At 34.0% G+C, this 26609-nt stretch overlaps 1 protein-coding gene across 9 annotated transcripts in view; it reads left to right on the top strand.

Moving 5' to 3' along the window:
• Positions 1–26609, top strand: part of LOC105206198 — a 134143-nt gene that overhangs the window by 52984 nt on the left and 54550 nt on the right. For all 9 annotated transcript variants that reach the window (XM_039456094.1, XM_039456097.1, XM_039456101.1 and 6 more), the window contains one exon: positions 12571–12700. In XM_039456094.1, the coding sequence (XP_039312028.1) occupies positions 12571–12700 (130 nt within the window). The remainder of the gene's footprint in view (positions 1–12570; positions 12701–26609) is intronic.

Genomic DNA, 26609 nt, shown 5'->3' with positions numbered 1-26609 from the left:
AACAAATTAAATTTAGTTAGTCGTCGCCGTTAGCCGTCGCAGAAGTTAAGGGTAAAGGCAACGTTATTCTCAATGCTGCGACTGAACAGGAGAAACAATTAGTACAGTTCCGAAATACGTTGTATGTGCCCAACTTGCGTACAAATTTAGTTTCTGTAGCTAAGATAGACATGAGACACGAAGTAACTTTCAATGATCGGGAAGCGCGAGTAAATTGTAATGGTGATGTGTGACTAGTAACTGATTGTAAAGGCGATTTATATTACGTTCGCGAAGACGTTAGATGCGCAAAGGCTGCGATCGCAACGGAGTGCTCCGGACTGTTGAAGTGGCACTGCCGGTTGGATCATTTAAATACGCGTGATCTTTCGCGTTTGATCCGGAACCGTGTTTCATCGAACGTAAATTTAAAAAACATTGATAACCTGTCGCATTGTACCATCTCTTTAAAAGGAAAGATAACTGTGTTACCGTTTCCGAAGGATCGAAATTCATGTGCAGAACCATTAAAGATTGTACATTCGGGCGTTGTTGGCCCATATCGTATACAGCAAATGGTGCACGATATTTTGTAACTTTTGTTGATAACTGTACTAGATGAGGCGAAGTATATTTTCTACGAGAGGAAAAGGGCGTATTTGAGGCGTTTAAATTATATCAGGCCATAGTGGAACGAATGACTGGAAGAAAAATAAAGTATTTGCAATTGGACAATGGCAGAGAATATTGTAACGCCGAATTTGACCAGTATTTAGTAAAGAGTGGCATTAAGCGCAGATTAACAGTCTCTCACACTCCACAGAATGGCTGAGTAGCTGAAAGGTTTAATCGTACTTTGCAAGATATGGCCAGATGTCTAATGCTTCAGTTGGGCTTGACAGCGAGTTTCTGGACTGATGCCATCGCTACTGCCTGTTATATACGTAACCGATGCCCAATGAGCGCCCTAGATGAAGGCATTCCGTTTAAAAAATGAATAGGTGATTGTTGAGTTACAATAATCTAAAGATTTTCGCTTCAAAGGTATTTGTTTTAGATAAAAATCCGACGAAGAATAAGCTAGTTGCCCGTTCATTGAAAGGTATTTTTATTGGATACTCTAGAGAAACGAAAGGCTTTTGTGTGTGGATCCTGTCGAAGCATAAAACTATTGTTATATTCGACGAGATGAGCACACAAAACACTTGCGAAGGGAAGAACGAACGCACAACACGAAATGATTAGACACTCTTTTTATAAAAAAGGAACACTGACTTTAATTAAATGACTATGTACAATTAATTTGTAGCGGAATTATTTAAATATTGCTTGACAGCTCCGCGTCCCGAAACAGAACAAAACCCGGCCGCGTTTCTTTTATCAAATCGATCGATTTTTTTTCAGTCAGCTTTTTAAGCTCAGTCGAAAAGCGGGCATAACACTATTATTGCTTGAGATGTTCGTTTTTTGGAGGAGATGAGCGACGTATTTGAGGATTTACTTATATTGCATGAATGATGCTGGAAGATACAACAGAATTGACTGAAAAATCTTTCGAAAATTCTCCGCACGATTGTATCAAGCTGATTCCTACTGATCCTGTAGCAATAGTTGCACCGGTTGTTCTTTCTCACTGTGTGAACCTTTGATACAATGCGAAGGACTCAAGCGAGCGCCTGGAAGGCCTAGATTACTTCGCATCGGAAACAGAGAGTGATCGAGGAGGTTATTTAGAGTTAAGATGTCGATGAAGAAAATTGAAGAAAATCTGTTAGAAATGGATGTAGAAGAGGCAAATGACCCAAATGACGTCTTTACCGGCGTAGCCGAAGTACCTGTTTAAGAAGCACTTGAGGGTAAGGATCATGAGGAATGGAAGAAAGCTATGGAGGACGAAGTGATAGGTTTGTTGAAAAATGACACATGGGATATCATCAAGAGATCCGAGGGGCAGAATGTCGTTGGTTGCAGGTGTGTTAACGAATAAATATTGTCTGGATGGCCAAATTGAACGACGTAAAACTAGAATAGTCGCAAAAGAATATAGTCAACGTATTGGAGTTGATTATTATCAAACGTTTGCCCCTGTTGCGAGATTAGAGACGGTTAGTAATGGCTCTCGCTGCCGAGCTAAAGCTAAAGATTTGGCAGTTTGATGTTGTTATTGCTTATTTGAATAGTCAACTCGAAGAAAAGGTCGTCATGGAAATGCCTGAAGAGGATTGTTGCTAAGACATCGAATACTTCAGAGGTTTATACTCGCGCTCAGACTATGTTAAAGATGATCAAAAAGGAGGAAATGTTTATCTTAGGCGAGCACTGTACGGTTTACGTCAAGCTGGATGGCAATGGCATGCTAGGTTGAGTAAAAAATTGAAGGATCTGGGGCTTAAGGCAACAGTGAACGAGCCATGCCTTTATTATGGCTGGCGCAATTCCGAAATCATGCTTGTGGTTGTCTATGTTGACGATTTGCTCGTGGCGGCGCGAAGTGAAGCCTGCATCCAGGAAATTAAAGATTAATTATTGCAAAACCTCGAAATAAAGGACTTTGGACCTGCAAAATATTGGCTGGAATTAGAAATTAAGCAAGAAGACGATGTAATCAAGTTATCACAGACGAGTTATGTTGCTGAAGGAATATAGAATGGAAAATTGCAACGGAGTAGCCACACTATTTGAGATATTATCACGGCGTTCCGCAAAAAAGTTATTAGTGGATCAAGCTCCAAACTCAGAGAAATGGCCGTATCGTGAGTTAATTGGTGCATTGATGTACCTTGTTGTGGCGACATGCCCAGACATTACCAGTACCGTTTCCAGGCTGGCACAACACGTGAATGATCCTCAGGCTGAACATTGGTCCGCGGTTAAGCGGATTCTGAGATACTTATCAGGGACATCTAATCTGGTACTTGTCTATGCTCAAACAGGCGAGCCTATCCACGGATTCTCAGATGCCGATTGGACCAGCGATCTAATCGTCATTTTTATACTACGGAGACAGAATACATTAGCTTCTCGGATGCTACCAAGAAAGCCGTCTATTTGCGAAGCCTGTTTTACGACATCGGAATGGACAAGTATGGAAAAATTATTCTCTCTGTTGACAACCTTGGGGATTATGATCCTGTTCATCATGCTCGGACAAAACACATAGATGTCCGATGTCATTTTGTCCGTGAGAAGGTTGCATCTGGTGAATTGGAATTACACGTATCTACAACATGCATGATTGCTGACATCTTTACTAAGGCACTTGCCCGTATCTCGTATGAAAGATGTTTGGAAGCGTTAGGATTACTAGCTGCTAATTTCAAGGATTAACGCACGACTTGGTATCGATCGACACACTACTATCAGAACTCTTGTGCCACACATTTATAGATACGCTTTTTGTTCCACATACAGTTCTTTGTATATTCATTAAATAAACTTCTGTTTGTTTGGCATAGTACATTAATCTCTTTTGCATATTTTATACATATTCTGGCTTTGCATCGCAAGATTCACATAAAATCTATGGTATATATCTGTTGTTTTAAGTATTAAAATTTTTATAGAGGGTTTTGTTCGGCAAATGAGTCTAGATAATGAAGTAAAACAAAAACGTCACAAACAAAGAGTGACAAAATTGTAATTAAGGGTTTTTTTATTATAAATGTTTAAATGTCTATAAAAAGTGCTTGAAGTACTTGAACATGAATATTTAAACATTGTAATAAAAAAAAACAAAACTTATTTTTGTTATTTTTGATTTCATAATTCTAAATATTTAAATAGTTATATAAAAAATATCTTAAGGACATAAATATGTAAACGTTTATAATTTAAAAAATGAAGCCTTAATAATAATTCTGTAATTTTTGATTTTCTAATTATATCATTTAGAATTGCTTCTTCAGTGTTTTTCTGTTTGTTATCAAACATCCTGTATGTGCATTTTAGGATTGTATGTGATTATTATCATATGATTATGAAATCTACAGGACGTATTTTTAGACGAACATTTTTTAAAGTTTCATGCAAATGCATTATATGCGATAAAATGTCACATATATGTGGATATATGTAAAAAACGATATAATTAACCGTCATTAGCCAATGTAATTTTTTGTTTCTCACTAGTCAACGTAGGGTTACTCGCATTTTACGCTTCTCTTAAAGAATACACCGTAATGAGATGGTTTTTAACTGTAATTTTACTTAGTTTCAATCTTCTAGTATACGATTAAAAAGTGAAATGGCAATAACAATTGATGAAACTGTGTAATTATGGCACGTACTATACCGATGTATGCGATGCGGGAAATTTTGCTCAGATGCGAGTGACTCCACGTTGGCTAATGAGGGTTAAAAATCTTAATACAAGAAATGTTTTTACTAATTAAAAGAGTAAGATTAATAAATAGTTATTAATTAAGATTTAAATTATTGTACAAATATTTTTATTATTTTAATATTTTCAATTAAAATTTAAAGATATTTTTGTTAAATATTTTCTTTATTCTGATAAAATTTTTTGAACAAGAATGAAAAATAGGACCAATAAAAATGTTAAAGATGTTTTAAAGATAAAGAAACTTATATGAATTTACAGCGAAATATATGCAGGGTCCACTACCTGGAAAAACAGGGATTTAAGACTGTGTCCTTTGGATTTTTTTGGAAATTTTATTGTTAGTCATGAAAATTTTTGAAGTTTTACTTCTAAAGAGTATATCATAATAAGGAGCGTGATTTTGGACCTCGCGCGTAATCAATCGTCGAAATTGTGGGTATCTTTTGAGATTAAATTTTCTTTTATCTCAAAAGACACCCACAATTTCGAGATATCGCAAGAAATGTGATTTTTCATTAATATTTTTTTCTCCGTTAAATTTAAATTAACCTTTACAAAAAATTCATGATTATAAAGGATATCTATATACATAAGCTCTATTTTTTTTGTTGTTTTTTGCTAACAATTTTAAAAATCTAAAATTTTTGAAATTGCATTTTCTCTTGATCAAAAAAATTGGTCATTTTAAAAAAGATTGAGGCTAAGTCATATGATATATTATATTTGATATATTTCAAATTTTTCAATTTAATGGAATGTGTCGAAAAGAAAAAAAAATCGATTTTTTATATTATTTTTCGATCTCAAGTGCATCCGGTTGTCATATATTAAGTTGTTTTTAAATACAATTACTTTCGATTACACATCTTTAAACAGTAGTTATAAAACTGTAATGTTATAGAGTTTACTATACAGGGTGATTCAGAATAACCCGTTGTCTTTTAAGGGACGTATTCCTGGTTGAATTCTAAAACGATTTTTCCTTTGCCAAAAATTTGTCAGACGCTTAGATTTTAAAATATCAGCCGATTAAGTTAGCGTATCAAGGGTCGAATACAGATGGTACGCAGGGGCGGCACACTCACCGTTACGTGCGAGTGTGTCGTGAGGTGCCTACTGCGCTCAACTGATACAACACAAATATTTCTCCTTTCTCACTTTCTTTCTCTCTCTCTCTCTCTCTCTCTCTCTCTCTCTCTCTCTATCACATCACAATGCTAGCTTTAACTTAAAAATGTAATTAATTTTTATCTTAATTTTAATGATTTTAATAAGAGAAGTGCCAGGAAATTCTTTGTACAGTCAAAGAATTGAACAAAGAATTGCACGAAATCTACAAAAGTATTTACATCTCGAGTTTTTAGAAACAGTAGTACTTTTTTTGTTACAGAGAGAGAGGGGGGGGAAGGAGAGAGAGAGAAAAAGCAAACACACGTGCGCGCGTGCTTGCGTAAACAAGTTTGGACATGCATTTACTTACATATTATTCTGTACAGCGATCAATTAGTTGTCTCCACAATGAGACAGACCAAAGTTTCCTTGATCCTCTCGTAAATTATCACTTTAATATAATACACAATTTATTCACTTGATCAATAAAACTTGAGTAACTAATTAACGATCACTTCGAGTAACGATCACTGTAAATAATTATTAGTTATTCGGCGTGCGAAAATATGTAGCTCGATAAAACCCGTGTTTACGCGCGACGAACAGACAACACGTGTTTACTCGACAACAGGAAAGAGCCGACTGATTTTATGGGATACGTTATGATCGAATATGAATGCGTGATTGGTCGAACAGAAGTTAAAACGCGGCAATTTAAAAGTAAAGTAGTGATTAATATTGTTTTTAATAATAAAATTTATTGAAAAATATTTTTCTATTTATTTTATTAAAATTATTTTTTTATATCAAGAGATTCTACACTGAGAAAAAAAGTTATTAAATTTTAATAAATATTTGTTTGAATACTTGCAATGACATAATTTATTAAATGTAATTAAATATCTAATTTCGTGCAATTCTTTGTTCGATTCTTCGACTGTATAAAGAATTTCCTGGCACTTCTCTTATTAAAATCATTAAAATTAAGTAGAAAATTAATTACATTTTTAAGTTAAAGCTAGCATTGTGATGTGACAGAGAGAGAGAGAGAGAGAGAGAGAGAGAGTGTGAGAGAGTGAGAGGGGAGAAAGACTTGTGTGTTGTATTAGCTGAGCACAGCAGGCATCATACCCGCGCGTAACGGTGAATGCGCCGCCCCTGCGTACCATCTGTATTCGACCCGTGATACGCTAACTTAATCGAGTGATATTTCAAAATCTAAACGTCTGACAAATTTTTGGCAAAGAAAAAATCGTCTTAGAATTCGACCAGGATTACGTCCCTTGAAAGACAACGGGTTATTCTGAATCACCCTGTAGAGTAATTTGAACTATAAGATTTTAATTTTTTTTAGTCGGAAAAATTAGTTTAACTGATTTTAGCAGTTCTTTCATTTTTTAAAAATATGTATCAATTTTTAATTTTATCAAGCACATAATATATATGATAAAATAATTGATCTTTGGTTTTTAACATGTCATTTTTACATGTATATTGTATGTTAATGTTGTGTGTGTGTGTGTGTGTGCGTGCCTATGTGCGTGCATGCGCGCGTGCGTGCCTGCGTGCGTGCGTGTGCGTGCATGTGCGTGTGTGTGCATGTGCGTGTGTGTGTGTGTGTGTGTTTTCTATTGATATATAGAATGTTATACTTTTTTCCGCCACTTTGAATTAAGTGTCAACACGGACAATTGAGCTAATAGAGGGGAGTCCAACAGGAGTCTTAAAAGCAATTATTTATGAAATGCAAATAATCTAAATAAAGTCAAGTTTGTGTAAGTGAATAACAATAAAGATAAATAATTAGATCTTTAATGAGTGGATTTATTCCGAAAAACAATACACTTTACAATATCCTAAATTATAAAACTAGAATAAATTAATTACGAGTACATTTGTCAAACGCGTTTCTTGCTATACAGAACATCATCATTGAATTTAAATACTGATACATTTCAATAAGTTATTTGATAACTAATAATAATTTCTTGTGTTAGTAACTTGATTATTATCACGATTCACAAAAGTCCTATATGAGCCTTCAATACAAATTTTGAGATGAACACGCAATTAAATGTGAATAAATAATTTAAATGAATAAATAATGAATAAATAAATAGTAAAAAATAAATAATTAAAATAATGCGATTTATATGCGTTTGATAAAAACAATTGAAATAATAAATGAAGTTCAAAAATACTGTGATTGTGGTTTTGTGATTAAAAAATGTCTAATGGGTCTTCTTTATATACAACTATTCTTCATTTTCAAGCGAGAATGTATGAAGTTTAATACGTTATAAATTCCTTGTCATAAGTTATTTTAAGAAAACCATAATGAGAATCCAAATAAAAACCAAATTGAGACATTAAGACCTTTCTCATATTACGTTAACTTATGAAACTTTAAGTTAGAAACTTACAACAATATGTTAAATCAAATATGAGTTGCGTGTAAGAATTCACAAATGAATAAGGACTTTGCATGACCATACGTGTTGGTTCTTTGCTTACAATTAGTAACAGAGTAACTGCTTCTTTATTCGCATACATATAGCAGAGAGAGAGAGAGAGAGAGAGAGAGAGAGAGAGAGAGATAGAGAGAGAGCAAAAAACAAAAGAATTGTGTACACGCAGCGCCGTACGACCATAACCCGGTTGGTAATGTTAACTAGATAATACTCACAATACAATCGAGTGCGCATGAATAACTGTATACTGTTAATAACTTAACAGCGTGTTCACTTTGGATTGATTCTTCGATGTTGCTTCTATGGCTTACAGTAAGAAACTGACAAATTTGAAATATGTAGGACAAGACAAAGTGAGATAAACAAAAGTATATGTATGTTTGCATATAAGCAATTATTTACCTACTTTGCTAGAACTTTAAATCAAAAGATGTACTGTACTTCAGTAGTTCTGTATCTTTATTGAGATTAATACTATTTTTCTGTTCTTTAATGAGAATCATTTTGGAAATGAATCTTACAAGGAGATGCTATGAATTGCGAAACACGAAATTAGATGATCATTAGTTTATTCGAAAGGGGGAATTGAGGGTATAAAAAGTGTCAGAGCGTTTTAGTGCATGGGCCTTTGTTTCAAAGAAATTTGCGTGTAAAGTTTGGCATTCGCCGCGCGATGCGTTAAGTATTATTGCGCAATAGGTTAAAGCGCGAAGCGCGTTGGCTCAGGAGATTAAGGCGCGCGCCTTCTATTTTGTCCTCAGCGGCCGCGTGAAGAGAGGTGTTCGAAACCTCGCAGTGCCAAATTTTTTTTTAATAATAGCTGCATTTATCAATTGTAATTAATTTTTATTATTCTTAGTAAGATATTAATCATTATATATTATTTGTTATATGTAACAAAATGTAATAATCAGAAAGTTTGCATATTTATTCAAGTTTATTTATTTTTATTCATTATACATTTATTATATACAATTATTCGAGGGGGAATTCACAACCCAAAATTTTGTACACCAATGCCGATTTTTGGCATTGCTGTAAAACACTGCCGACATTTTTGTACACTGCCGACAATGCTTATTGTTAGTCAATGCCTACAATGCCGTCAATCCTATATTAAAATTAAGGCAATGCCATGCAATTATGAACACTACCGCGTGCCCATTATCATACGCCAATGCCTGCACAAGAATTCTAAAGCTTTCCCGAAGTATTCAAAAATTTTTGTGCTCAACCCCATGATCGAAAAACCGACTCTGAAGTGAGCTCACCACTCCCCAACCACTGACGACAATGCCGTCAATATTATAGATCACTGCTTACTTTTTTCGGCAGTCCACTGCCGAAATTTTGTACACCAATGCCGGCTGTGAATTTCCCCTCGCAATTATTATAAAGAACAGAATTGAATACGCGATATGATGCAATCAGAATTCAATCGTTAACACACTATTATCTGCGCCGCAATTTAAAAATATGCTACAATTTGCTTGGTACGTGTCAAAGTTATGATGCACATGAACGCGAAATTTTTAGTAATGTGAATCAGTTATGTTTTTCTGTAAACATACATAATATTAAATGTTTTTGTAAAACACGTTATTCTTTTATACAATGTTTATGATGTACAGTCAATTTGTTTTCAATACTTTTACATAAAATTTACCCACAACAATGTATAGCAATGTCAGCATTGTATAATGAATAAAAATAAATAAATAAATTTAAATAAATATGTAAACTTTTTATTTTGTTCTATATAACGAATAATATAACGATTAATATCTTGATAAGAATAATAAAAATTAATTACAATTGATAAATGTAGTTATTATTGAAAAAAAAATTGGCACTGCAAAGTTTTGAACACTTTTCTTCACGCGGCCGCTGAAGACAAAATAAAAGGCACGCGCCTTAGCCTCCTCAGCCACCGCGCTTCACGCTTTAACCTACCCCGCAATAGTACTTAACGCATCGCGCGGCGAATGCCAAACTTTACATGCAAATTTCTTTTGAAATGAAAGCCCATGCACTTAAACTCTTTGACACTTTATATCATTGATCCCCCCTTTTGAATAAACTAAGGCTCATCTAATTTTATGTTTCGCAATTTGTAGCATCTCTTTGTCAGTCAATACTGCTTTCCATTCTTTTCTAACCTTACAAAAAATCATATCAGTCAGTCTCCCTCGAGCAATAAGTCTGTAAACAATAGTTTTGAGTTATACAGCTTGCTCTTGGACAAAAAAAATAGGCGACTTAATTACATTAATTTTAGACGTGGCATCTTTTTTTACTAACGTATCCCTCGACTTAGCGATAGATGGCATCAGTGAAAGATGGCAGCATTGAAATGAATACTAACATTCCAAAAAGTGACTTTATGTCAGCTATCAAATTTGTAATGGAATCCATGTATTTCAATGGTATAATTTATAAACGGACGTTTAGCACCTCTATGGGTTCACCGTTGTCTCCGATTATAGCTGATGTTGTCATGCAAGATCTAGAGAAGAATTCATTGCGAATAGCGAATACAGAAGTCTTATTTTATTATTGTTATGTGGACGACATATTATTAGCCGCTTCTCTCTCTCTCTCTCTCTCTCTCTCTCTCTCTCTGCCAACAAGATTACCCACATCTTAAATATTTTCAACAATTACCATGACTAGCTTAAATTCACAGTTGAATTTGAAAAAGATCGTAACATAAATTTCTTAGACCTTACATTGAAAGTTATTAATAAAAAAATCCAGATAGATTGGTATCATAAAGAAACCTCAGAAAAAGTCTTATTATTCCAATCACCCTCATTACCACAAAATAGGCACGATTTTCAATCTCGTTAACAGAGCAATTCTGTTGTCCCACTTTCAATTTTAACAACAAATCCTTGAACTATGTATATTATAAAAATTCTGCTGGTTTTCCGTTAGAGACTATTTTCAACAGTATAAATCTGAGATTAAAATACTTACGTACAAAGGAACATAAAGAACGCTGTAACATAGAGGAAAAGGAAGATTGTAATAACACAAAGAAAAAATTTTTTGTACTATTATATGCGAAACACATATTAGAATCTGTAGCATCCGTAATAGACAAAACAAAATTCACAGTCGGTTATAAAATTATCAATAAACTTAATAAATTTTTTTTTCAGAGTTCATAAAGTTAAAAATCCACCAGAAAAAAATAATAATGAAATGTACAAAATCCAATTGATTGTGATGCCACATATGTAGGACAAAGTGACAATTAGGGACAAGAATCAAGGAACACAAAAATAATATAAGATTAGATTCAACACTACATTCAGTTGTTTCGGAACACATTATAAAGTATAATACACTTTTAATTGAGACAATGTCAGCATACTCGATTTTGAATTAAATTTCCATAGAAGATTTCCATAGAAGACTTCCATAGAAGACTTATTTCTGAAATGATTCACATTAAAGAACAGAAAAATAGTATTAATCTCAATAAAGGTACAGAACTGCTGAACAGTACATGTGATTTTGATTTACTTAAAGATTTAACAAAATAGACAAATAATTGCTTATATACAAACACACAAATACTTATATTTATCTCACTTTGTCTTGTCTTACATGTTTCAAATTTGTCAGTGGCTTACTGTAAGTCACAGAAGCAACATTGAAGAATTGATCCAAGGTGAACACGCGACTCATATTTGATTTAACATATTGCTGTAAGTTTTTAACTTAAAGTTTCACAAATTAACGTAGTATAAAAAAGGTCTTGAAGTCTCAAATTGGTTTTCTTTTTTGGATTCTGTTATATTTATTTTTTACTATTTATTTATTTATTTAATTATTTATTTACATTTAATTGCGTGTTTATCTCAAAATTTATATTGAAGGTTCATATAGGACTTTCGTGATTCATGATGATAACTAAGTTACTAACACGAGAAATTGTTATACATAGTTATTGAATTATTTATTGAAATGTACCAGTGTTTGGGTTCACTGATGAAGGCTTTGTGTAGCAAGAAACGCGTTTGATAAATGAACTCGTAATTAATTTATTCCGGTTTTATAATTTAGAATATTGTAAAGTGTATTGTTTTTTGGAATAAATTTGCTCGTTAAAGGTCTAATTATTTATCTTTATTATTATGGAATGCAGTTGGTTATTTAACCTTTAAACACACAAGTGAATCTGAGAGACCTTTCTGAAAAAACTTTACTTTTGTACCATTTTATTTTAGTTAAACAATGAAGTTGATCAATTATAGCAGTCGATAGAGGAGACTTCAAACTTTTTTTCCACCTAGTCCGAATCTTCTTTCTCATTCCGTTTTCACACAGTAAGCGATCAAAATTTTAGGAGAATTTCAGTAATGTGTTTAAGGGTTAATTATAAAAATGTTATTTTTAATTTGCATTACGATTGTTACATTCTGCTAGTGTTACTATCGTAATAAGATATCGATATTAATCACGCTCATGTTTACGGTAATCGGTAATCCAACAATATTAATTTCTTTGATGATTAATTATTACTCTCTTAAAAATTTTTGTTTGAAAATACAATATGTCCGAAAGTTTATAATCATTCTTGTCCTAATTTGATCTTATTAACATAGTTAATAAATTCTCTATTTGATTAATTTAAAATTAATATTATCTTTGTTACAGATTTTATTTTCCAGGAGGAAAGCCACTACCTCTATCACAATTAGAAACAAACATTTCAAAGATTACTGCGGCCTTTCAAAGTTTACCGAATTGTCGTGCTTCTCGCGCTCAATTTCATATTATCACGAAGGTTAGTATTTATATATTTTTAAGTGAAATAATTTAATGTTTCCTAATCATTATTTGTATTGTTTTTATGAACGATTTAAAATAAACTAATATTAAAAAAAGAATGCATAAAATTAGAAGATAAAGCTTTTAAAATTTATTTTTATAATTAATTGAAAAGGCCAGTGAGACGAGCAAAAAGGTGTAGATGTTCGTATAGTTAATAATACATATTTATTTGTATATAAAAGACACAAACGTTTCGACACTACGGAGTCTTCTTCAGTGTGTGTGTATTTTTACATTACAGACGCAGAGCGCAAACAAATCTTCATAACAGCCTTTTAAATACAATAGTCCGGGATTTAAAGGCCACGGTCCGAAATTTCTATTCTTGCTTCGTCGGTTTCCAGTCCGCGAAACAAATCGTGTCAACAATTCGGTCTACGTATCGCTTCTTGTACGACTCGTGCAAATTAATTAATCTCCGACCAATGATACTTTAAAAAATATAACAGAAAAAATTCACTAATAAATTCACTAATAGCCGTTTTTTACAAGTTTCGTGTCAGTTGAATCGCATGTTTAGTGTAAATAGTTAAACTTACGGTTCGTCGTTAGAGTCGTTGTAAGGCATGTTCAAACGCTGATCACTTACAATGTTAACGAATAACGGTCGATCTGTATTGATCGGCGTGACAAGGGAGACTGAACGTTTCTGATGTTGCGAAGCGTACGCAACCCGCGTATGAGTCAAATCTTTCTCTGTTTACAATTCTATTCCCTATACTTTCTTTGTTATATATCGACCAGTTTGTTCAAAATAGTGTTGTAACAGTCGTCTAACAGTTCCGTATCCGTTTTTTGATTAAGGCCATTTTTTTATTCGTTAATGTGTATCATCTCGGAAATTAAGCGTTTATGATAATCTGGTTCAAAATCAAGGATTTTTACATTTTCCCAATCGATCGAATGATTTTGTTGGAGTCTGTGTTCGCTAATGACTGATATTTTCGCTGTTTCAAGTTTAATGTTGTTCACATGCTCCTTGATTCTTGTTTTCTCTTTGTTTGTCCTACGTACGAAGCATTGCAGTCGTTGCAATTGAATTTATAGACGACGTTGTTACATTCTGTTTTTATGTTCTTGTCCTTGTGTGCCTTAATAAACTTATCCAGCTTATTTAGGCATCTAAAACCTAGTCTAATTATGTCTTTATTCAGGGACGTAGATATTTTTTCAGACACGTCTTTTAAATACGGGAAGACCAAGTACTTTTTTCTTTCCACGATCGTCTTACCACAAAAAGAATCTAGAATTTTGCGTTAACACCCTAATTAATAACGGCTATCCATTGGAATTGATTTTTAACAAAATCAACATAAGAATCAAAAAATTGATTAACACGAAATTAAATAGCGGAGTTCAGAACTTGATCGACGTGCCGAACACGATCGTGGAAAGAAAAAAGTACTTGGTCTTCCCGTATTTAAAAGACGTGTCTGAAAAAATATCTACGTCCCTGAATAAAGACATAATTAGACTAGGTTTTAGATGCCTAAATAAGCTGGATAAGTTTATTAAGGCACACAAGGACAAGAACATAAAAACAGAATGTAACAACGTCGTCTATAAATTCAATTGCAACGACTGCAATGCTTCGTACGTAGGACAAACAAAGAGAAAATTAAAAACAAGAATCAAGGAGCATGTGAACAACATTAAACTTGAAACAGCGAAAATATCAGTCATTAGCGAACACAGACTCCAACAAAATCATTCGATCAATTGGGAAAATGTAAAAATCCTTGATTTTGAACCAGATTATCATAAACGCTTAATTTCCGAGATGATACACATTAACGAATAAAAAAATGGCCTTAATCAAAAAACGGATACGGAACTGTTAGACGACTGTTACAACACTATTTTGAACAAACTGGTCGATATGTAACAAAGAAAGTATAGGGAATAGAATTGTAAACAGAGAAAGATTTGACTCATACGCGGGTTGCGTACGCTTCGCAACATCAGAAACGTTTAGTCTCCCTTGTCACGCCGATCAATACAGATCGACCGTTATTCGTTAACATTGTAAGCGATCAGCGTTTGAACATGCCTTACAACGACTCTAACGACGAACCGTAAGTTTAACTATTTACACTAAACATGCGATTCAACTGACACGAAACTTGTAAAAAACGGCTATTAGTGAATTTATTAGTGAATTTTTTTCTGTTATATTTTTTAAAGTATCATTGGTCGGAGATTAATTAATTTGCACGAGTCGTACAAGAAGCGATACGTAGACCGAATTGTTGACACGATTTGTTTCGCGGACTGGAAACCGACGAAGCAAGAATAAAAATTTTGGACCATGGCCTTTAAATCCCGGACTATTGTATTTAAAAGGCTGTTATGAAGATTTGTTTGCGCTCTGCGTCTGTAATGTAAGAATACACACACACTGAAGAAGACTCCGTAGAGTCGAAACGTTTGTGTCCTTTATATACGAATAAATATGTATTATTAGCTATACGAACATCTACACTTTTTTGCTCGTCTCACTGGCCTTTTCAATTAATTGTTAAATTGCATACGAGCTTACCAGAATAGTTTTTATTTTTATATTTGTTTTTCTTGTTATTGAATATAATATATTTGAATCATATTTTTTACAAATCTCTATTGTATGATTGACATTTTAAAATGCTTCTTTCTAATGAATTATTTCTAAGTTAGAGTTACGTGTTGAAAAAAATCAGTATTTTTTTACAACTTTATAACTTTTGATAAAATATAATTTTTAATAAAACTGGTTTATAGTTATTTATATCAAGAAATTAAAAAAATTTTTTACAATATTTTTTGCAATCTTTTTATTTATTTCAAATTAAATCTAAATAAAGACGTTATCAGGTAATGAACCAAAGTTTAAACAAAATTTTGATTACATTTTAAAAATTATTTTTTAATTAACTGCTTTTAACCATATTTGATCAAGATTATATATTCTATTTTTTAACACATTTAGACATATTTAAAAATATTTTATATTTAAATTGTCTAATAATCTATGTTTTTAAGAATAAGAAACAATAACATTTTGATCTATTTGAAATATATTCTACGTAACAACATGCAATGTTGTATGTAAAATAATAAAGCAAGCACATATACATAACTACAACATAATGAATCAAGAGATAGTGTTTTGCATCAAGAATACGCGTAGCGCACCACCCGTGTATCTAGCTATGCAAGCTAGTCAGTTACGAATTTCGGTAAATACCCAAAATCAGATCAATAATTGATGGAGTTCTGAGGTTGAATCGGTTTGAATTACAAGTGTTGAAAGTGTTTTTATTTATTCTCTATGTACTCTACGCGAATATATTAGGATATAAAATCCCAATGTAAACATTTCTATTTTAAAGATGCTGTCCTATGAAAAATTTTTCGCGTAACATATATTGCATAATTAGAAGCATTATATATTTTTTGTTACATTGTAACGCTGGTACTTTTTCGGTGTCGGTTACGGGATTTTAGGTTCAGGATCCGATGCTCGGATGTGCTCGCCGGATGTCCGGGTTCGTGTCGAAATGATAACGCCGTATTTTGGTAGTAAAAATGAAAGAGGTCAAATATATTTAGCTATACTTTAGTACAAAATGAAATTATACAGTTCCGATATCGTTATCGGATAATACTGAGCTCCTTGTATAACATTACGGCCCTCAATTGCGCGGTCGTCGGCCCGCGGGAAATCAAGAGAACAGTCGCAACGTATTTGCGCGGTACTTAATATCTAAACGGAAAGGACTTTAACAATTCGGAAACGGACGGACAGTGACTAGGCGCTTTGTGCGCGGAAGTAGCAAGCGGGGTTGCTCGGTTTAACAACATAAATCTATATACATAGTTCGCGGCGGAACGTGCGATGTCGGAACGGACTCGCGGTTATCGCAATGTAACGACTCGGATGAGTCGTGTGATCTACGGACGGCTTCGGTTTACGCTCTATGCGTACGGTATCCGTTTGTTAGAGTGGCCGCGCGGCGGTCCACTCTAATGCCGTGCTCGGGGCCCGATTGGCCCGTGCGGGTGACCGGTTACGGTCTCGGTACTCGACGCCCTCGCGCTGTGCGCGGGCTGTCGACGGGGTCGGCCGGTTCGGCCTCATCTCGCGGGGTTAGCCCGGGAGGTACGGTGGCGGACACTGGAACGGTGTCGGCGCGGACGGTCCCCGAGAATTCCCGGGGACACTCGGAACGGTCTGGTCGGAGTGGCCGGACGACGAGAATGCCCGTCGTCCGGCTGTACGGAAACGGAATTGCCGTGCGGGGAGAATACCCGCCGTACGGCGCAACGGATTCGGATCGGATTTAGCCGGACGTACGGGAATGCCCGTCGCCCGGCCGGACGGTCCGGATTGGCCGCGTGACAAGAATGCCCGTCACACGGCTGATCGGATTGGATGGCCTGCGCGACGAGAATGCCCGTCGCGCGGCTGAGCGGATCGGATTGGCCGAGCATACCCGGCCTCGGGGACGACGGTTTTACCCGTCGCGGGAAGGTTGGAACGAGAATGCCCGTTCCCGAGGAGGTGCTCGAGAATCCCCGAGCTAGGAGGCGCCGAGTATGCCCAGCGCTGGAAAGGATCCGATGAGATCGGATGTTCGGACGGATCTCTTTTACGTTGCCCACTGCCGGCTTATATATCGTTCCGCGCGGCTGGACGGACCAATCAGCGCGCGCGGACGGGCCGGCTGGAGTGGGAGCGCTTTCGGAACGCGGCGCGTAGCGCGTCGGTCGCGCGCGGTAGCATGCGGTGGTCTTACGTAAGCCAATTGTACGCGCGTGGGTCTTACGCATGGTGGAAGTATAACATGGTGTGCTCAATTTGGCTAAACCACGCCCCTTTTCACGGCAAAGTGTCTCTTATTCCTGAAGGCTGCCAACTGTGAAAAAATGAAATATTTAATGTCGGAAAGTTGCTGAACCTAGATGGTCGCATCTTTGTCACATGTACGAATGCGTGCATTGCGTCTTTTTCTGTCATACCAGCGCCGCCAGCGTCATTGCTCCAATTTCAGCGCCTTTGCTTCATAGCGTCCATAGCGTCCATAGTAACAACACGTATTTTTAGGTTATTTTTTAAACTTTATTGTAAAATAAAGTGAAAATGGTACGTTGTGTAGTGAAATCGTGTAAAAATTGCAACGAAACGTGCTTGCCGGCGCAAGTAAGCTTTTTCCGATTTCCGGAAAATGCAGTAATGCGTGAAGGCTGAATTCAGAGAATCGGAGAGAGTTTTATGCCGAAAAATATTAAGAATGGTAAGTCTTATTAAATATTATTAGCCAATTTTTTGTAATGACATTATTTCCATTACAATTTGTATTACACACACACACAGGCACACACACAACATTCCAATACTGTTCCAATAGAAAATATTGTAAATATTCATATCTTAATAGAGCAACCTAACCTAACACCAATTACTTGATATACATACTAACCAACAACTTTCTATTTAATTATCTTAACTTTTGCAATAATTTTAAAGAATAGTACATTAAACTGATGCAATATGTTTCAAGATAATTTAAATGTACATATCATGTATACATTTATACATATTGTCGAAATTAAAATAATTTAATAGGAAGTTACATAGCACACATCAAGTGCTTGATGTAAACTAGGACAATTGTTAACTTATTAATTGTTAGTTAACTTAACTATTATTCTGTCATTTGAATTTTCAGCAAATATACGCTTAGCACACTTCACAGAAGATTTGTTTGTGAGAAGTAAGAAGATTTGACCTCCTATGGACATTCGAAGACGGTCGCTTTTGCCGAGTGCAGTTCCAACATTATTGTTACCAAAAACGGAAAATAGGTAAACATGAATAAATAATAATTGATGTATTAATTACTGAAAAATACATTCCTTTTTTTGCATAACATTATCAAAGTAACATTTATGTTTTCTATTTTAGTGACAATGAAAGTAATATGGACTTCAAAGTCATAGCCGAAGATTTTCCGCTTCCCGTCACGAAAATGTACATGCAGTCTTCCGAGTTACTCGTCAGCCCTGATGATCCATCGAATATACAGGAATGTATGATAGATGTAGAATCACCAGGGTCGATTTAGAAGGTAAGAACAACATTGAACGATTACTGATGATAGTAATTTGCTATCTTAATGTGCCACGAAATTCTTGGTATATACAATAAACAATAATGTTTTGTTGCATTATTACAGTAATTGAAGGCTGGAGGAAACATATGCAATGTGTCGAATGCCACCAAAAACAAGAAAAAAATAAAAAAAATCAAATAGAACTTTTAGCTCTTAGCTTTTTAACTTTGAAATGTATAAAATAATAAATAATTATGTGTATCTAAAAACTGTATAATATAAGAATTGTGTATAATAAATTATTATATTTATCATGAAACCTGCATAAAAAATAATGACTTATTTCTACACATTTTGTCGGTAGAGATTGTCTTAGTCAGTTCATTCGAAAACAGCAACATATACCTCAAGCATAAAATCAATGAATATTATTTTATTTTATTTAATTTAACTATCTCAACTATTTTTTTCTTTTTATTCTTAATGAAACAATATCTTCAATTTTCAATAATTTCTTATTTACAAAAAATTGATATTCTGTAACAATTTGTGGACTTAATAATTCTATTTATTTCTTGTTTTGGAAAAAATTCTTGTATATCAATGGTTGTTTTTAAAATTTTTAAGAACTTTATTTTTTATTATTAAAATTATCGTAAAATTTATTACGATATTTATATTTGTAGTGTTATTTCAAATATTATTTTATTATTAAATACTATTAATCTTTATATTTTACACAAACTGTTTAATTTTTATTAATTTTTTACAATGAGCGCAGTTAGTCTTTCGTGTCGTGTTGTATTTAATAACATTTATTTACAGCGGTAACTATCTACAAGAAAAGAGACAGAGTGAAAATAGAAAACGTCCGACAAAGACAGTTATATCAGGTGTACAGACTTTAGAAAGTGAAATACTTCAACTTTTCACAGTTGGCAGCCCTCTGGAATAAGAGGCAGAAAAACGACAGAGAGCGCAGATTTTAGAGAAAGAAGGCTGCAAATTGAGCACACCATGCTATCCCTTCCACCATGGTCTTACGTAAGATACACGTGCTCGGCTGCGGTGCGTTCGACGGTTGGTCGGTCCGGAGTGGCGGCACGGTGGAGGGGCGTATTGTTACAACATAAAACTTATTTCTAAATGTCCCATGAAAAGCAAAAAGGTTCAGGCATACACGATAACCAATCATACACGATAACCAATCATATCTGTTGATTGTTCCAATAAAAAAATAGCAAAATTCGCAATTCATTGCTTACACGAATTTGTAATATACTCTTATCGGACACATGGACTTGAATTTTGATTAACGTAACACTCACAAATATATACATTTATATTATATACAATTTTCGAGAGAGAGATTACAATAAGCAAACATGCAAGTAAGCAAATAAGCAATTTTCGAAAATAAATTTTAATCAGCTGTTATTATAAGTAAGAGTGGAGTAAATCGGACCATGTTCTAAATTTTTTAATTTAAATGAATACGGTTAAGCAGATTTGCATGCCATTTATAATGTAAAGTCCTTATAAAATATTGACTAGATGACAGTAGTTTGACAGTTCTTTGTCATAACATTTATAGAATAGATGTGAACGTGTATTATTAGCCATTGTTAAAAAAGTTTTTAAATTTAGAAAATTCTTCTATAAAATGAAATGTAAAGCATATGGAATATAAATATACAAAATATTATTAAAAAATAAGTAGATGTGTGTATATATTAGGTGTACAACTTAATTTGGTTCATTTTTTTGCTTGAAAAACGCATTTATTTGAACGATAAAATGAATTAATATTTTATTCAAAATATTGTTTATTGCTAGCCACTACTTTTTCCATCTTTCTGGCAATTTGTGGATTCCGTTGCGGAAGAAGTGTTTATCTTTTGAAGCCAAGAATGAATCGAGCCAAATGTCAAATTGAGCCAATTTTTGATACCCTGTTTTGAAGTGAAGCGTATTCCAGTCAAAGCGTTCTGCATCGATCGAAACAAATGGTAATCGGAAAGGGCAAGGTTTGGTCTATAAGGCGGGTGAGCCAGAACTTTTCATTCGCTATTTTCCAAATTGTTTTTAACCGGAACAGCAACAAGCGTTGTCATGGTGAAAGATTATGGACTCGTGTCTGGTTGCATATTCTGGACGTTTTTTGGCTATAGCTTGTTTTAAACGGATCAATTGTTGCCTGTAGAAGTTTCCCGTGATGGTTTGATCAGGTTGTAGCAGCTCATAGTGGATCACACCCTTCTGATCCCACCAAATACAGAGTATTACCTTGGCACCATGGATATTCGACTTTGGCATTGATGTTCTCGCTTGGCCGGACTTTACATATGCGTTTCGGGTTATTGTAGTGAATCCATTTTTCTGTTCCCGGTAATGATTCGATGCAGAAAAGACTTTTTTTTGTACCGTTTAAGCAACATTTCGGACATGCAAAATTATCGTCCGATATCTCTCTGTTTCAATTCGTATGGGACCCAATTTCCTTGCTTTTGAATGTATCCCGCGGCTTTAAGTTGTTTCGAAATAACTTGTTGAGTAACTTCCAATGTTTTTGCGAGCTCTTCTTGCGTTTGATGCGAATCTTGATCGAGTAATGTTTTTAATTCTTTATCTTCAAACTTTTTCGATTGACCCAAACGCTCTTTATTTTTAACACTAAAATTATTTTTAAATTGTCGAAATTCTCTGCAAGATTTATCCGATGGTGCAGATTCACCATACACTTCCACAAACATTTGATACGCTTCAGCTGCACCTTTCCAGTTGAAACAGAAAATCAAAACTTCCCGCAAATGGTACTTATTTCGAACGAAACTCGACATTTTTAACGCAGTAAAAATTAAATTTGTTGTGCAAAATTCAAAAGTTTTTAAATGATATTTGGTTGACAGATGTTGACACTTCATGATACAGCAAAAATCAGCTGTCACTGTCAACTATTTATAGCACGTAGAGCCATCTTTTGAAAATGGATTGAACTAAGTTATACACCCAATATATAATATAAAAATAAATAAATTAAGTATGATCCCACATATGAGAGTCGAAGAGACTCATGTAAATCAAGCAGAATTAACAATTTGTTTTTAAATATGATTTTGTTGTATGTGCGCGCATTCATATGTGTAAGTGAATAAATGGCTGAGTAAATATGTGAAAATAAGTATGTTTACTTCTTGTTACTCAACATTTCGAATTATGCTTTTAGATCTAAATAGTTGCATACTACTCCACCTTTCCCATTTTACACGCACGCGCGCGCGCGCGCGCGCAAATATACACACACGCACGCACGCGCGCGCGCGCGCAAATATACACACACGCACGCACGCGCGCGCGCGCGCGCACGCGCACACACACACACGCAGAGAGAGAGAGAGAGATTTTAACAAGCGATGTATATACATTGCATATACTTTAGTGGATATTGCATATCCTATGCACATACAGTAATACACAAACGACGTACATTGGATATCGTAGGTATATGCAAATGTAACGCGCTGTATGTGCACTGTACATCCATGCAATATACATGTGTATATTTGACGAATATTTCATGTATATTCTATGTACATTCAAAATATACATTCTATATATATTTATTGTGCATTCTATGTATATTTAGTGTACATTTAATGTATATTTTATGTATATTTAGTTATTAAATATTGAAAAAAAAATTTTGTTGACATATCTTATTCTTATAGCTTAACTTGTATTCACTGTTTTGCATATAAGATTCTATTTTACTAATTACAATTACGAATTATTTTATAAATTTTTAAAACACATCGGTGCCGAGATTTGAACCTAAGATCTTCGGAACGATAACTTAGTACCCTAACACTGAGCTAAACGTACACTTGAGAGATGGTTAATAAAAAGTTATATTTGAAGTAAAGCTGATTTGAACAAAAAGAAACTCGCGTGTTGAGTATCGCGCGAATACTCACTAACCATTGGATTATTTAGCTTTAGATATTTTTAAAATAAACTATATAAATAATTAAACCTGTTTTTCCCCATAGCTAAACTAGTAAAGATAGTCAAAAAATAACAATTGAAAATAGTACTGGAGTATGAAAAGACATTGACGTAAAAAGCATACTGCAAAAATTAATTTTGCAACTAATTGTTATAAACAAATTATTAAAAATAGACTGTAGAGGAAATCTGATTGCACCAATCCATTCTACGGTAAAAATTACTAAAGAAACATATGACGCTTTCTTAATTATTATAGCTATTATAAACAAATTAGTTGCAAAAATAATTTTTGCCATGTGCTTTTTATATCAATAATGTTTTACGTTCCGAGCTGATTTTCAATTGTTATATTTTAGCTATTTTTGCAGGTCTGGCCGTGGACTTTAATGCGAGTTGAAATAAAAAGAAATGGCAATCTAATCTAAAATTAAATTATTATTAAAAATTTGCATATATATAATTTGTTTTCTTGCACTGCTCTTTTTGATTATCATGGCTGCGTTCAGTGAAAAAAAGCAGATTAACTTATACGATTACGATTGGTTTCTATGTTTATATTCAACAAGTTTCTGTATATAAAGGCAAGATCCAATTTTATTAATATATGACGTATATTTTATGTATATTCCAGCTTTCATCTTGAATGAATATGCATACGATATTTTATGAATATTCATAAATGTATATACATCCATGTATGTCGCAAGTATGCGCATTTGATGTATATATAGTACATGAAATGTATATGACATATATATTATGTATATTTTAGCTATCATCTTGAATGAATATACATACCACGTATACCCGTACGATATTCTATGAATATTTATAAATATATATACATTTCTGAATATTTTATGTATGTACATGACAAATACAAAATATTTTTTTTCACATCACGAACATTACATGTATATACATAGAATATCCAATGTTTATTGGGATCTACATGTTACTGTAAAAGTCCGAACAGTTCTGTGATCATCGTTCATTTTGAACTTTTACCACCATTCACTTGGTAAATCTTAAGATTTACCTTAAAGGCACAGTAAATGTTGAAAAAGACATGTCATAACGTGTTCGGCGCATCGTCTCGTACTCTGCAGCCCCCCGCTACCCGTACCAATATAGGTAAAGATTTGACTGATTAGTAATATACATGATTAATAATTACTCTCATATGATACATAAAAATATGTAAGGTTTTGACTGATAGTTAATTGAAATAAATGATTAAGAAGTACTCATTGTTTTATTCCCAAAATTAACATTTACCAGCCGTCACTAGTAAAACCTAGCATGTACTAAATTCTAATGATAAAACCCGAAAAAATTGTCCCTTTTTTATAAATTCTTACATTTACCAACTCATGTTGGTAAATCCTAAGATTTACTAAGTGAATGGTGGTAAAAGTTCGAAATGAACGATGATTATAGAACTGTTCGGACTTTTACCAGTAAGAGTTGGTAAATCTTAGGTTTTATTGGAAAATCTTAGGAGTTACCCAGGGTTGGGAAGTAACGCGTTACTTGTAAAGCCGTTACCGTTTTCGTTACTTTTTTATGGTAACAAGCGTTACTTTTTTATGTCTGTAACGGTAACGTAATGTCGTTACATTTTTATAATAACGGTAACCGAATTCAGCCATTATTTTTCGTTACTTTAGCTGGCAGTATCTATGTTCATAAAACGTATGATTATTTTATGCTTGTTTTACATTTGGTAACCAACATGCGTTTTACAGAATTCGGCCCATAATTAGTAGTTGCCAAATTAAACAAGTACGTTCGTACATACAGCGCGCCAGCGGTATCAGTACGGGCATTATTTGCAGCCCGCGCGCAGCGTGGGAGAAATGATTGGCAGCACTCGCCCCATTAGTTAACGTTGACTTTTTGTATTGATCAATTATGTTTAATTATCACTCATAATCATTTGATATGGTATATGATTACGAATCGCAATTGCGATAGGATTTATATTCAATGATAGAATCATATTCTTGAATGTACACATGGAGACATATGGTACATATGATATTCATAGTCCACTCTTATATTTAAGATTGTCTTAAGTATCATTTTATGATGCCATTAACTAATCAGAGAGACGTATCAGCATCTTAAGACATTATTTAAGATGATCTCGAAATAAGAATTTACTATGAATACCGGCCATAAATGTTTTAACATCTGAAGTTGCACGTGTATTGAAGACAACATAAGAAAGAATGAGATAAAGGCATGAAAAGACATAGGAAGATATTTATGTCCCTCTGTGCGGATTTTGTAAAACAAAAAAACATGAAATGTTTCTTTTTATCACGTATTGAATAGATTTTTTTGACATTAAAAAATCCCTATCTTAACATCACCAAAAAGTAACGAAAAAGTAACGAATCGTTACTTTCCAAGCAACAGTAACGGTAACGCGTTACCTTTTTAAGTTAGTAACGGTAACGGTAAAAAGTTACTTTTTACAAACAGTAACGATAACGGTAGCGCGTTACTTTTTTAAGGTAACGTTCCCAACCCTGGAGTTACGGTAGTTCAGGCTTTTACAGTAATATATATATATATATATATATATACATATATATATATAGATATAAATGTGTATGGATATACATATAATTTTCATGTATGTATGAATAACATAATATTGTTTAAAGTCTCTTCTTTTGTTACGAAAGTTGATTTGATTCATTATTTAAATAAATATGAAATACAATATTTTAAACAGAACCACTAACTATTTTTGAGTTTTGTGGTTAAGTGTACTTTTGATCAATGAGTCAAAGGCCAAAAATCCTTGGTTTTATGCGGAATCCTTTGATAAAAAACTATTAAATGAAATAAAATAATTAGAAGTAAAGAAATTACAAATTATGACTGACAGATTTTCAAATATTTCAAAAATAGATGAAAAGATAAATGCTTCTCTCAAAAGTGCAACGAAGTTTTTGTCTTATAAATCCCTAAAAATAGCTTAAAAATATGAAAAATTTTATTTTGTTGTTATTTTCGATATTTTTTACAAAAGTTTGCTTATAATTAATACAAAATTTTAGACTTCCGTTTCCGGTAGCGAGAGTGATTGACGTGTGTGTAGAGAGTGCGATTGATAAGCAGGTGTTAGGGGATAAGGTGAGACGTGGTGGAGTGCGAGGAGATAAAGGGAAAGGGAAGAGGGTGATGGTGGAGGATGAATAAGGGTAAAGGGCGGGGGTAAGGGAATAGTGAGACAGGAGTGATAGTAAGGTTGGGACGGGATTTAGAGGTTAGATGGGAGAGCAACGTGGGAACATATATGGGAGGAATGCATGGATTGGGGGATGGAAAAGAGATGGCCGGAGATGGTAGAAGAGGTTTTAGATGGGAGGGGTGAGGAAGAGGTTTGGATGAAGAGACTGGAGGAGATGAAGGAGGAAGGAGGTTTGCTTGGAATGAATGGAAGTATGGAAGGAAGGAAGGAAAATGCGGCGGAAACGGAGGTCCAAGGAATGAGTGTAGAATGATGTATGGGTGGATGAGTGTGTACTTCGTTCTTTCTTCTCTCTTGTGCGGAATGAAAAGATGCGAAAAGCATAGGTATTTTGTAAGCGGAGCGGAGGTCCGCAGTGTATCCCGCAAAGGGAATAAAGCACTACTACTACTAATAGAAAATTATAATATTTTTTTTCTTATTTTTATTAAGAGCTCCATTATTTTTCTCAAATTAATCTGAAAAATTTGGAAAAGTTATAGAATATTTTTTTC

The sequence above is a fragment of the Solenopsis invicta genome, chromosome 12, assembly GCF_016802725.1.
Source record: "Solenopsis invicta isolate M01_SB chromosome 12, UNIL_Sinv_3.0, whole genome shotgun sequence".
Classification (NCBI taxonomy): Eukaryota; Metazoa; Arthropoda; class Insecta; order Hymenoptera; family Formicidae; genus Solenopsis; species Solenopsis invicta.
Note: the sequence above shows the minus strand (reverse complement) of the source record. Positions and strands in the feature narration are given on the sequence as shown.